General features: G+C 53.0%; 8 protein-coding genes across 8 annotated transcripts; 4 read left to right on the top strand and 4 right to left on the bottom strand.

Moving 5' to 3' along the window:
• Window positions 1–91: 91 nt before the first annotated feature.
• CBC2 (nuclear cap binding complex subunit) lies at window positions 92–788 on the top strand (the record flags this gene model as incomplete). The annotated part of the gene is made up of 3 exons (XM_062893109.1): window positions 92–157; window positions 233–357; window positions 419–788. 3 exons carry the CDS (start codon window positions 92–94, stop codon window positions 786–788), a joined length of 561 nt encoding a protein of 186 aa, XP_062739054.1.
• Window positions 789–991: 203 nt separating this feature from the next.
• QC762_702530 (uncharacterized protein) lies at window positions 992–1,641 on the bottom strand. Its single transcript, XM_062893110.1, has 3 exons — window positions 1,520–1,641; window positions 1,231–1,460; window positions 992–1,169 (listed from the first exon to the last, which is right to left on the bottom strand). The coding sequence occupies exons 1-3, from the start codon at window positions 1,567–1,569 to the stop codon at window positions 1,117–1,119; spliced, it is 333 nt and encodes a 110-aa protein (XP_062739053.1). The 5' UTR covers window positions 1,570–1,641; the 3' UTR covers window positions 992–1,116.
• A 390-nt stretch (window positions 1,642–2,031) lies between these two features.
• On the top strand, window positions 2,032–2,562 carry TRS20 (TRAPP subunit; the record flags this gene model as incomplete). Its single annotated transcript, XM_062893111.1, has 1 exon — window positions 2,032–2,562. One exon carries the CDS (start codon window positions 2,032–2,034, stop codon window positions 2,560–2,562), a length of 531 nt encoding a protein of 176 aa, XP_062739052.1.
• Window positions 2,563–2,607: 45 nt separating this feature from the next.
• Window positions 2,608–3,641, bottom strand: HHF1_1 (Histone H4; the record flags this gene model as incomplete). Its single annotated transcript, XM_062884260.1, has 3 exons — window positions 2,608–3,121; window positions 3,181–3,318; window positions 3,632–3,641. The coding sequence occupies 3 exons, from the start codon at window positions 3,639–3,641 to the stop codon at window positions 2,958–2,960; spliced, it is 312 nt and encodes a 103-aa protein (XP_062739051.1). The 3' UTR covers window positions 2,608–2,957.
• Window positions 3,642–4,926: 1,285 nt separating this feature from the next.
• Window positions 4,927–8,245, bottom strand: CDC27 (anaphase-promoting complex subunit cdc27; the record flags this gene model as incomplete). Its single annotated transcript, XM_062893112.1, has 2 exons — window positions 5,060–8,245; window positions 4,927–5,001 (listed from the first exon to the last, which is right to left on the bottom strand). The coding sequence occupies exons 1-2, from the start codon at window positions 7,430–7,432 to the stop codon at window positions 4,927–4,929; spliced, it is 2,448 nt and encodes an 815-aa protein (XP_062739050.1). The 5' UTR covers window positions 7,433–8,245.
• Window positions 8,246–8,782: 537 nt separating this feature from the next.
• On the top strand, window positions 8,783–9,268 carry QC762_702570 (uncharacterized protein; the record flags this gene model as incomplete). Its single annotated transcript, XM_062893113.1, has 1 exon — window positions 8,783–9,268. One exon carries the CDS (start codon window positions 8,783–8,785, stop codon window positions 9,266–9,268), a length of 486 nt encoding a protein of 161 aa, XP_062739049.1.
• A 29-nt stretch (window positions 9,269–9,297) lies between these two features.
• QC762_702580 (uncharacterized protein) lies at window positions 9,298–10,226 on the bottom strand (the record flags this gene model as incomplete). Its single annotated transcript, XM_062893114.1, has 2 exons — window positions 9,298–9,806; window positions 9,872–10,226. 2 exons carry the CDS (start codon window positions 10,224–10,226, stop codon window positions 9,298–9,300), a joined length of 864 nt encoding a protein of 287 aa, XP_062739048.1.
• A 146-nt stretch (window positions 10,227–10,372) lies between these two features.
• CBR1 (NADH-cytochrome b5 reductase) lies at window positions 10,373–12,048 on the top strand. The gene is made up of 4 exons (XM_062893115.1): window positions 10,373–10,835; window positions 10,895–10,976; window positions 11,035–11,578; window positions 11,634–12,048. The coding sequence occupies exons 1-4, from the start codon at window positions 10,682–10,684 to the stop codon at window positions 11,781–11,783; spliced, it is 930 nt and encodes a 309-aa protein (XP_062739047.1). The 5' UTR covers window positions 10,373–10,681; the 3' UTR covers window positions 11,784–12,048.
• Window positions 12,049–12,313: the final 265 nt, after the last annotated feature.

Raw genomic sequence — 12,313 nt, 5'->3', positions numbered from 1 at the left:
CCTAGAATTGAAAGTCGCTGAGAGATGCGACGGGCTGAGGCAACGGTTCAACTTTCAACAAACATTCATCACGAAAAATATACCCATCAAGATGAGAGGAGTACGCGCCACAGTAGACCGTCTTGACCGCCCAAGCGCCTACTTTAACAACGCCAGAGTGAGTTTCCCTCGTCTGACTTTAGCTTCGACTTCCGCAAAGACATGGCATCTAACCACTGCAACTACTGTACAGCACAAGCGAAGACGATTCGACAAGGACCAACGTGATGGCGATGACGACACAGCAGGCATGCACCCCGAGAACCGGGAGGACGACGACCCGTTGAAGAATGCCACCACTCTTTATGTGGGCAACCTGCAAGTCCCCCCTCTCTCGACGTGAAGCCCCCCGAGGTCTACAAGGCTGACTGTTGTTTAGGTCCTTCTTCACCACCGAGGAGCAAGTGTACGAGCTTTTCAGCAAATGTGGCGAAATCAAGCGATTGGTCATGGGGCTCGACAGATTCAACAAGACGCCGTGTGGGTTCTGCTTTGTTGAGTACTACACACATCAGGATGCGCTGGATTGTATGAAGTATATTGGAGGAACCAAGCTGGACGAACGTATCATTAGAACGGATCTGGATCCTGGTTTCGAGGAGGGCCGACAGTATGGCCGCGGAAAGTCGGGAGGACAGGTGCGTGACGAGTACCGCGAAGATTACGATGAAGGTCGCGGTGGCCTCGGCCGCGCTATTGCGCGGGAGCGTGAAGGCAGGGACTTTGTTGATGACGGACGGCTGAGATAGGTGGGCTAAGATTGTTGACTGGTTGCGCTGGCCAACTGATCGGAACTTGATACCCTGGAAACATCAAAGAATGATTTTCCACGTACGACAGACATAATGTGTTACTTCCAGGCCTGCATTGGCCGACTATTAGAAGGCTGTATAGCTGATGTGAATCCTGATCAACCACCCACGGAGCCCGGGCTCCTGCCTGGACCTTGTGATTAAACATCAAGTGTAGTTTAGAATATCGATTTTGTTCTATCAAATCCCATCATAAACGCCTTGGATTTCATTTGGTATAATACACAGGATATACATGCCCAAGCCTACGCCCATCGTCTCTCGTTTAGAAACCAGGTGGGTTGAGTCTTTGCGACACGCGAGTCCACTTGGGGAGTTCTAAAGTCCATGTTAGCCGCCAATACCAGCCTTACCCAAATCCTGTATAAATCCCACGTACTGTGAATGCCCTTGCGGTATCTCTTCTCTTTCCGGTCGAAAATGGTGTACTTGTCCTTCGCCAGCATCTCAGCCTCGGTAGGCATCTCGGCCTTCCACCGCTCCAACGACTTGACCGTCTCGCCCTTCTTCGCCAGCGCCGTGCTCAGTGTCTCGACGACGTTATCGACGGCCTTTAGCCTCTGTCGTTGGCGGTACTTTTGCGTGGGGGAGAGGCGCCATGGGATCTTCCTGTTTTTGCGTCAGCCCGTTGCCCGTGACATATTTCTCGGTGGATAGTTCTGTATTACCATAGAAGACCCCCGCTCAGGGAATTCGTCGCTCTGAAGGCCCCAAACATGTTGACCGTTTGTCCGCTGGGGTTTGGGGAGGGGGGGGATGGAGAGACTCGGACGTTCAAACCGCTCGGGACTTTGTCGGCGGCGGGCCTCTTTTCCAAAAAATCGTGGCTCGCCGGCGGCAGGCCAATCACTGGGCGCCGAGCGCTCCGTTGATTGATTTGTGGGGCACCCCGCGACCCACTCCCAGCTGCCGCCTTGCAGCGTTAGCGCCTGGGATGGGTGACTTTCTGGAGCTGTCCTGTCCGGCTTATCGATGAAATGCTGAAGCTATCTCCAACATCCAAGACTCTACAATACGCTTGACTGATACCCAGCCCCTGATCGGCCGATGATGAAGACTATCGATTCCGACTGAACACACCCACACGAAATCAACATACCAAACCCCCACACGGCGACGATCCCGGCGCAACCACTCCCCTCTATCCCCTGATACCTCCTACTAGACAGAGCCCGAAAAGATGTCCTACTACTTCGCCATCCTCTCCCCCCTCGACACCCCCCTCTTCGAACACGAATTCGGCACCTCCAAATCCGGCGGCGATGGCCACCCCCGCTTCACTGACCAAGCCCGCCACCTCAACCAGTTCATCCTCCACTCCTCCCTCGACATCGTCGAGGAGCTCCAGTGGACCCAGCCAGGCCTGTACCTAAAAGTAATCGACAAGTTCTTCCAAAACTACATCTCCGCCTTCGTCACCGCCTCCAACGTCAAATTTCTGCTACTTCACCAGCCCACCACTTCTGTCCCCGCCGCCAACGGAGAGGCCAACACGGCGCAGGCGGCCGCCTCGTCGAGGGTGAACTCTACTTCTGTCGGGGCGAATCCTACGTCTCCCCAGACGGAGGAGGCCATCAAGAATTTTATGGGGGAGGTGTACGAAAATTATGTAAAGGCGGTCATGAGCCCGTTTTACAAGGCGCCGAATATGGAGATTAGGAGTCCGGTTTTTAGGCAGAGGGTTGCGGCGGCGGGGAGGAAGTATCTTTAGACAGTGAGGATCACGCGTCGGTAGAAGAGGACAGTCAGATACCCCCAAGACGCGAATGATCACACACGTTCGTTGTTGGAAGAGGACAGGGTTGTTAGATACCCAAAAACACCATAATATCATCACATCACATCACATTTCAGGTCTAAACACAAAAGTAGGGTATTATGTTCATTTGTTCTTCTGCCTGGTATTGCAAATCATTCATCGCCATGAATGTTCCCCCCTCCCTCCCGAGTATTCCATAAACGCCAGCCTGAACAAAAAACACAGAGCTTATAACCACCATCCCTGATCTGGTTGTGTGTCCATCATGCCAAATATGTTGTGAAAAAACCGACCGCGAATAAAGAGAAAACACGCTTTGATTATCAATAGGTAATCGGCGAAGGTGTTTAACCACCGAAACCGTAGAGAGTGCGGCCTTGGCGCTTGAGGGCGTAGACAACGTCGAGAGAGGTGACGGTCTTGCGCTTGGCGTGCTCGGTGTAGGTGACGGCGTCACGGATGACACCCTCGAGGAAGGACTTGAGGACGCCACGGGTCTCCTCGTAGATCACTGGGATAACTGGTCAGTATGGGTGATGGGAGAAGTGTGTGGAAGAGAAGGGAACATACTAGCAGAAATACGCTTGACACCACCACGACGAGCAAGACGGCGGATAGCGGGCTTGGTGATGCCCTGGATGTTGTCACGAAGAATCTTTCTGTGACGCTTGGCACCGCCCTTGCCGAGACCCTTGCCACCCTTTCCACCTGTTGATTGTTAGTGACATGATGGATGATGAACGATGGCGATGACAATGACGATGATGGTTATGATGAAGTCGTCGACGACGATGATGACAGTGATGAGAAGGCTTGGTGGTATTGGAAGGCGGTCGTGGTGGTAATCGACGCGTTGCATGGAACAGAAGACGCGTCGGTTACCCCACCTCAAACCACCAAGCCGACCGCATCACCACCCACCACCACCACCACCACCACCACCTACTTGCAGCAGCGACGACGGCGAGGGATAATCACCATCAAACCAAAACCGAAAAACGAAATCGCGGATATAACTTACGGCCAGTCATCTTGATGAAGGTTTGTTTAAAAGTAGTTGAGATGGATACTTGTTGATGAAGAATCGACGATGAGTAAATCGACGATGCTAACAGCGATTGATGGATGAAGCAGTAAAGTGAGAAGTTGGCAAAAGTGAGAGAGTGGGAGAGTTGGGAAATAAATACAGCAGGTAACTTCCACAGCCGCAGGCGGGGAACCACACACGGGAGCACCTCACAATCACTGATTCACTTTGCGCAGCAGGGCAGGACACAAAAAAAAGGCACTAAACCATTTTCAGGTTGGGAGACAGGGGGGTGTGTGGCCAGATTTTTTGGGTAAAGGGAAAAAATCGCCCACTTTTGATGTGCAAAACCCAGCCGTGAATTGGCGGCGCAATCGCTGCCAGAAAAATGCGCGCTGTGATTCCAACTTTTTTGTTGCCGTTGGGTGCGCTTGGTTGCGGCCAATGCGTTTTGGAGCCAAAAAATGGTCCGTGCTTTCCCTTCTTTCCCCCTTGGATCAGAACGAGATCAGCCAGAAAATCAATGCAGCGGTGGTCCGTGCATGGGTGGGTGCTCCCCCCATTATCTGGAATTTCCTTTTTTGGATCCAACAAAAAACGCGACACTGATGAAGAACAGAGAGAAAGAGGGGAGGAAGCCTGGAAAACGGGTGCCTACTGCATATTTGTATTTTGCACAGGGTGTCCATCAGCTCCATCTCTGCAAGGCAACACTTTGTAAAATCAGCCGGCTAGATTCCTCAACCGAGTCTTCCACTCTTGAGGTACCAAGGTACTCACGCGTCACATCACGAAGTGATCTCGGATAGAAGGACACGCTGGTTGCCATCTTCAAGCTGGCAGTCAGGTCAGCCAACCTAATGCCTGTATTATGATTCATTTTTGTACACCCTACCCTTTCTACAGCCCATTTCCCAGTCCGCCCTTCCGTCTTGCTTGTTGTGTTGTTAATGTCCGCCAACTCCATCCTATACATGCCGGACAATGCATGCTGAACTACTCATACAAAAAACCAAAGGCCCAGCCCGACCCTGGGTGTTACACACCTTGTGCCCGCCAGAAACGCCATTGCCATGCAAAACAATGCCGACCTGCTGTGATGAAGAAAGAAAAAACCGATGCCTCCTCTACAGTCGCTCCACCCTTGGGAAGACACTCACTCCTCTTGCCCTGAGCTCCAGTTGATTTCCACACGCTCACGAGGTGGACTGGATACTCCATCAATATTTCGTTCGATTCGGAGGACAGGATAACTTCATGTTCCAACGTCAACATAATACTCGTGAGACTCAATGCACCATCGAGTCCTCTATGCAATCATCATTTTCCAGGCCCTCGATCTCCTGTTTGATTTGTGAACTCGCCTGCAATAAATTTGTCAGTGTCATGCTCTCAGTAATGCACGATTGGGAGAGAATTTACCTTGGGATCTAGACTCAGAGCAATGGTGAAGTGGCGCACTGCCAACTTCTTGTCTCCGAGCAACTTGGACAGTTTGCCAAGCAAAAAGTGTACTTGCGCCTTGTCCGGCGCAAGATCTCGCAGAACCAAAAGCTCCTGCTGCGCTTCTTCGAACTGACCAGTCGCCATGAGAGCCCGGGCTTTCTTGTGTCGGATTTCAGGTGCCCGTGGCGCCAGCTCGACGGCCCGAGAGAAGTAAGGAAGCGCCTGACCGATCTGCTTCTGCCGTTGCAGCACAGTTCCCACGCAACAAATCAAGACAGCGTGGTCTGGGTGGATAACCAAAGCTGCCTTGTAATGACTCAGCGCCTTGTCCCAATTGCCCAACTTTTCAAACACCTTCCCGATTCCGTAGTAGGCATTGTAATGCCGCTTGTCGGCTGAAATAGCCTGTCGATATGCCGTAAGGGCCTTGTCATATTCCTCATTCTCTACGTGCTCGTGTCCTTGGAGTGTGTACGCGTAGGCGAATTTGGGGTGTAGCTGAATCGCACGCTTGAAACAACGCAGCGCCTGCTCGTGATCGCAAGCAAGGGACCACGCATTGCCCAAGGCGCACCAGGCATAGGGTGAATCCCATACGGCGTCGACGAGTTCGTGTGCCAGGAACGATAGATCAGTCTCCTTCCTGAGATGCCAGAGGACTGTTGAGTATACCTCCATGTCCTCGTGGCGAGTAGGGGCTAGCATTCGGAGGCGTCTGAATAGCTTTTCGGCTTCAGCATAATTTGCCTGCTCATATTGCGCCCTGCCCATCCGGGCCAACACCCATGGGGTGTCTTGGTGGCTGCGAGGGAGCGACAAAAACGCCGCCAACGCGTCTTTGCAGCGGAATTGTGATGAGAGGAGGTATCCAGTGGCCATCTTTTTCAAGAGCTCTAGAATCCATCTCAATGCTTCGTCAATCTTGACCGGCTCAGGTTCAACAAGCGTCATCTTGGGCGGTGGCGCTTGCATCATCGGCGGCGGTTCCTTAAACCGCGGAGCTTCGGCCTGATCGACATCCATTCCATTTTCCTCAATAGGCTTCCGATTGCCACTAACAACCCTGCCAACCACGGCTGCCCCTGGGCGGCCTATCCTAGAAATAGGGGGTCTAGCCTTCCTCAGTTCTCGGGTAGCCGTCGTCCCCAGAGCCGTAGCACCAGCATTCGCCCTCGACGCAGGTGGTCTCGGCAGCACATTCAGTCTCGCACTCCTCCGTGGCTCCTCACCATTGGCTGGGCGTGGCTGTACTGGATGCCCCGATGCTGTGCGTTTTCTATCGGTCACTGATGAAATCGCGGTAGGTTTGGACCAATTATCTGTGGATGGATCTGCTGCTTGTTCTTGGGTTCTTTCTCTTCTCTTTGAACCCAAACGATAACCACCAAGTCTTGGTGGAGGTTCGAAGATGGCAGGTTCCACTGCTTGGGCACCACGGGTCCGACGGTTTGGTGCCTGTGGTGGTTCCGACGGGTGTCCTAATCGTGATACCTGAGGCTCAGGAGCACCAACCGGCGCAGAGCCAGTTGGGGTTTCCATTCCATCCGATCCATTCCTGCTTCCTTGATTGCCATTGTACCTCGAGTGGGCCGCAGCAAACTTGGCCATCAAGTCATTAGGGGCAGGTTCGGTAAATAAGTCGTTTCTGGAAGGGTCCATATGGTACGTTGCAGGACGGGGGGCGTCAAATGGATCACTCTCGCTGGCTGATTGCATGCCAGCCTTCCTTTGGAGGGGCTCGGGGCCGTTCGGTTCGCTTGCTGTGCTGTTTTCTAAGTCGAAGTTGCGCGCAAACGGCTCATTAAACCTGAAAACATTTGGTATCCTGACGTTGACCCCCATATCGCAAAGCGCGGTAAAGGCATCCCACATCAAAGGGTTGGCTTTCAACGCTTCCTCGAAGCATGGTACCGCTTTCTTCTTGTCGTCCAATGCTCGATATAACTTTCCTAAAAGACAGCTGCACGCCGCGGCGTCGGGATAGGGAGATCTTGATGAAGCGCTGTGTTTTCCGATGCTGCATTTAGTAGCCCACAGTGCCCTCGCCTTCTCCAGAGCTGTGATTCCATCCTTGTATTTCTCCAGGTCAAAACAGGCCTGCGCAAATATAAAGGCACATCCCAAGTGTACACCTCGAAAGCCTGGTGGCTTGCTGATTTCGTAGGCCGATCTGGAATCACCAAGGCGAAAATGGCAGAGAGATAGTAGATAGGCTGATTCGGAGGAGCGTGGGTCGTAGGCCTGCAGGCGTTCGGCGAAGAATATGGCGCTGTCATAGGCAAAGTTGTCAAGATGATAGTGAACTGTTTGCCTTAGCAATGCGGCGACCGTGGCGCTATTAGGTGCCATCGTGTGAGGATCAGCGACGCCGAATAGGGGTATGCGACCTGGTAGTATTGAGGGATGCTATCGGCTATGTTGATCCATGGAATCGCAAGAAACGATGTTGCTCCTCGTCGATGCACCTTGGTGGAATGAAGCAGCCTTGATCGGGTGGTCAAACGAGAGGCTGGCCGTAAACGTTTTCCAGGGGTGGGCGACAAAGAATCGTTGGAGGGGTGTGTTTTGATGGATAGGCAGGGAGGGCGGCGTCGGGAAAGAGATGGTCGATGCAGCTGTTGTGATTAAGTAAAAGATTATTGGCCTCCTAAGAGTATCGCGACAGATAATCGAATACCTGATGTCGAGCCAAAGAGCGTCGTCAGCTTCGTGCGGTGTCGAAGTGTGGTTAGTGATGGCGACGCAGAGCAATAGAAAAAAAACAAGGCAACAATGGCGGGCCCGCAAGACGTAGCAACCTGGGACTGTCGTCAAATTCTATCGGGACCCCCGAGAGCATGGCTTCCAAAAACGTAAAGGGAAGGCGGTGGCTCGAATGATGAAGAGCTGCTTGTCGTCATCCAGCACATCCAGCCCCAAGCTGGTCTTCTCAACCCTGCTTGTGCTCGTGAACTCGAGGGAAGCACCACGAGAAAGTGAATGGGGGTCTCGCGATGTTGTGGTGGGCGCGGCAACCAGCCTTCATTGGCTACGCGCCGTCAGCGGTTGGACCTGCCGGGCAACCCAACCTTTCCGGTGGGTTCTCTCCTCTCTAGCCACCCGTGCCCAGCCACAACATAACCGCTGTCAATGTCTTCTGCACATTCCCAGCCCCTCCTCGCCGCATGCATATTCATTATCGACTGCAAACAAGTAAAAATACTACAGAGTCAATTGGCTGTAGCCGTTGGTCTCCAATAATTATGCTTAGCAAATTTCATGAAAATGCATAGTTGGCTAAGATTCTCGCTCTGGTACTTCGAGGTCGCGTGCAAGGGCCAAACTAGCCACACGATGCCGTCATAGGTCCCTGAAAGTCGTTCATGGTGATTTCCAACGTGGAAGCTGCTCTTTCGACGAGCGCGGTCTCACATAGCGTTAACCGCTCATAAAATGCTGCCGTGTGTCGCTTGCATTTCCCCAAAAATACCACATATGGCTTGAAATGTAAATGAACGCTTTTCTTCGAATATTCATTGCAGTTTTCGTGTAGAATCAAGCCACTTCATTTTTGTGGGTCCATCCAGGGGTCCTGCAATCGGCCACGAATGGCATTAGCTCGAGCTTAAACCCACTTCAACATCTTTCCTCAACCGTCGACCGCCAACGACATCTCACACCAATTCGACAACTCAGCCTGGACTACCACAGCATCTCACTATGGCTCAAAAGGCACGCAAAGATAGAGCCAAGTCCAATGTGGCAACGCTCAACAACCTCCATCTCGGCTCACTCATCGTCAATGGCCTCTTCCTGCTGCTCAACTTCATCTTCAGGTCACGGTCCCTTCTGACCTGGTTCGTCCTCTCGCTTCCCAGCTTTATCTGCCAGTTCATCTTGGAAAAGTCGGGCCGTCCGACATACGACCCCTCCACCAAGGCTCTCAAGTCATCCGGAGAGGATCTTGCGGCTGCTGGACTCACCGAGTACATGTTCGACGTGGTCTGGGTGACTTGGGCCGCCGCCATTCTCGTGGCTCTTTTCGGAAACTGGGCTTGGTTCCTATGGACTATCGTGCCCGCTTATGGGCTCTACAAGGGCTATGGCATGTTTGGTGCTGCTAGGCAAATGGCTCAACTAGGTGGAAGCGCGGATGCCGGTGCACCTGCCGTGGGCAACCGCAAGCAACGGCGGGCGGCAGCTTAATTCTACTCGACGAAACTTCTATTATATACTTATGCCTTGTGGCATTCGAGCTCCCTTGACCACTCCTCCAGCACCTGCGGCTCTACATCCCTCACCAACACGTGGACATGATCGACTGTCCGCACACTCTGAAGGGCCACCCAATTCTTGAACCAAATCACCTTTTTCTCGCCTCCCGGTCCGAGCCGGTCTACGAAGAATCTCTTGATGAAATCGGCCACGATCTTCCTGCTTTGATGCGTCATGTCTCCGACGGTGTCATCTGTGGCAATGGGGGTGCGTGTCCAGACAACGATGTGAGATATGCCTGGAGCGAAGCCGTAGGGCCAGTCATTCATGAGAACGCGGTAGTCGGATGGGTTCTCAAACGGGATACTGGAAGCTGGAGTGAAGGGTGGTTTGCCCCAGGCCTTGGGGAGCCGATGGGTAATGAGAAAGTTGGTTATGTTGCCATACTCGGCTTTTGTCTCGGTAGTCCACTTGATGTACCGCCGAAGATCGGATGGCTTTCTCTTGAGAAGATGGAGATCGTTGTTCTCTGAGCATGTGTTAGATGAGTAGTCTCAGGGCACCAAATAGATGAGCAGTATGGGCAAGCCGTACGAAGGATCACACATAACTCGTCCCAGTCATGGCATTTGAACTCTTCGTCGGTCTGTGAGAGCACCCATTTGTCGACCTCTGTCAGGGGAAAGGGAGCGTCGACCTGGGCCAGTGTATCGGTATTCTCGCCCATGGCTGGGATGTGTTTACCCGGTAAATCTCTTGTTGCACCTTTGCCGCGATGGTGGGGTTGCCTCTGGGGCTTCTTCAAGGTTCCACCGCTAAATCGTCTGGCGAAAGAAGCAGAAGCTTGTTCGACAATGGCACGCTGAGCGGGAGCCAAGGACGGGCCGGGTGTTGAGAGGCGCTGTCTGAGGAGATGCAGACCCTTGATGTTGTGCGTTGGACGAAGCATTGCTTCACCTTCCTAAACAATGGCGTCCGCCCATCGGAGGACTCGGTGTTATCGCTACTATCCGATAGTATAACTGGCCTGTCACTTTTTGTCACTGCCCCGTCAAGACGCGACGACGCTGCCAAGATGCCAACAAGGTGTCAACCAGCCGGGGGGTACCAAAATTGTTGAACCACAGGCGGCACCATCGCTGTAGATTTGGTGGGGCCCCGGTTTTCAGAAGCCACTCCCCGGGCAGAATCGGTCCAGCCCGCGCCAAATCGGCCCACTTTCAGTCTCCCACCCCCGTTCCGCTCGACGCTCGAGAAATCATTTTTCAGTTGACGGCTCCCCGTCTTGATCCTTTTTTTTTCGGCGGTTGCGGACGGACTCACCTCGTGCGTCAGCTCTCTAGATCCTCTCCTCACCTTCTGTCGTCCACGGCCAGACAGATCGACACAGCCGAATCGCCCACCATGTCCGACTCTCTGCTTGCGAAGAAGTATGTCGACGGGATATACATCCCGGCCGGTCTCATCGTGCTCGGCACCGCCATTCTGAAGCGCGAGTTCCTGCACTACGCCGTGCTCGTCGCCATTGCCCTTGGCGCCATCAAGTTCATCCGGACCCGTATGTCACATTGGAACACTCTGGCCATTCCTAGGGAGTGTTAGCTAACGTCCATGCAGAGCCCAAGAAGGTCCTCAAGCCAGATGCCTTCCAGGAGTTTGAGCTCAAGGAGAAGACCATCATCTCCCACAATGTAGCCATGTAAGCCACTTCCTGCCCCGCCGGCATCAACGGCCACCAACTAACCAACGCCCTCTAGCTACCGCTTCGCTCTCCCCAGCCCATCCGATATCCTCGGCCTCCCCATCGGCCAGCACATCTCGATCGGCGCCCATCTCCCCCAGCCCGATGGCACCACCAAGGAAATCGTCCGCTCCTACACCCCCGTCTCTGGTGACCACCAGCCCGGCTACTTCGATCTCCTCATCAAGTCCTACCCTACCGGTAACATCTCCAAGCACATGGCCGGTCTTGCCGTTGGCCAGACCATCCGCGTCAAGGGCCCCAAGGGCGCTTTCGTCTACACTCCCAACATGGTTCGTCACTTTGGCATGATCGCCGGCGGTACTGGTATCACCCCCATGCTCCAAGTCATCCGCGCCATTATCCGCGGCCGCAAGGCTGGCGACACCACCCAGGTCGATCTCATCTTTGCCAACGTCACCAAGGAGGACATTCTGCTCAAGGAGGACCTCGACGCGCTCACCAAGGAGGACAAGGGCATCCGCGTGCACTACGTTTTAGACAAGCCCCCTGCGGACTGGCAGGGCGGTGTTGGCTATGTTACCGGCGATATGATCACCGTGGGTTTTTTCTCTACTCGTTCTAAAAAAGAACAATTGCTAACGGTTTATACAGAAATGGCTCCCCAAGCCCGCCGAGGATGTCAAGCTTCTTCTCTGCGGCCCCCCTCCCATGGTCAGCGGCCTCAAGAAGACTGCCGAGGCTCTTGGCTTCAAAAAGGCCAGGCCCGTCAGCAAGCTCGAGGACCAGATCTTTGCTTTCTAAGGTGGCCCAGAGTGTCGGTGTTAAGGAGGTGAAAAAGTTGTGTACGACAAGAGGAGGGATGGCGGGGGAAAATGGTGACTTGTTATGCTGCCAATGATCCCCGACGTCCCAAGTTAGGGGCAACCCTAGCTTTTATACGTCCTAATTATCAAAACGATAGATATAATGACATGCATGGCCTTTTTTGTATACAGATAGATTGGAAATGATTTTGGAGTTGGGTGGCATCATGGTGTACTTGTTTGTTTGTGAAATATTGGAATTTGCCACCCCCTTTTCGTTGGAGGGCATGTCCTTTGTTTGTATACCGCCTATGCTGCGTTGCTATGGTCAATTTATTGCACAACTTGGTAGGTATTGCAGATCAATCTAAACAATCTTTGATGTAAATTTGCAGAGCGAGGAGCTCTTCTCTCATGATGATGAATGCTATCTAATTGAGCAGGGAAGTCTTCCAACCTGTCCCAATTCCTGATAATGTACATGTATCGTACAATCCTTCTTGGAGATTGTCTTGCACCCCTTGTATG

The sequence above is a fragment of the Podospora pseudocomata genome, chromosome 7, assembly GCF_035222375.1.
Source record: "Podospora pseudocomata strain CBS 415.72m chromosome 7, whole genome shotgun sequence".
NCBI classification, from domain to species: domain Eukaryota; kingdom Fungi; phylum Ascomycota; class Sordariomycetes; order Sordariales; family Podosporaceae; genus Podospora; species Podospora pseudocomata.
Note: the sequence above shows the minus strand (reverse complement) of the source record. Positions and strands in the feature narration are given on the sequence as shown.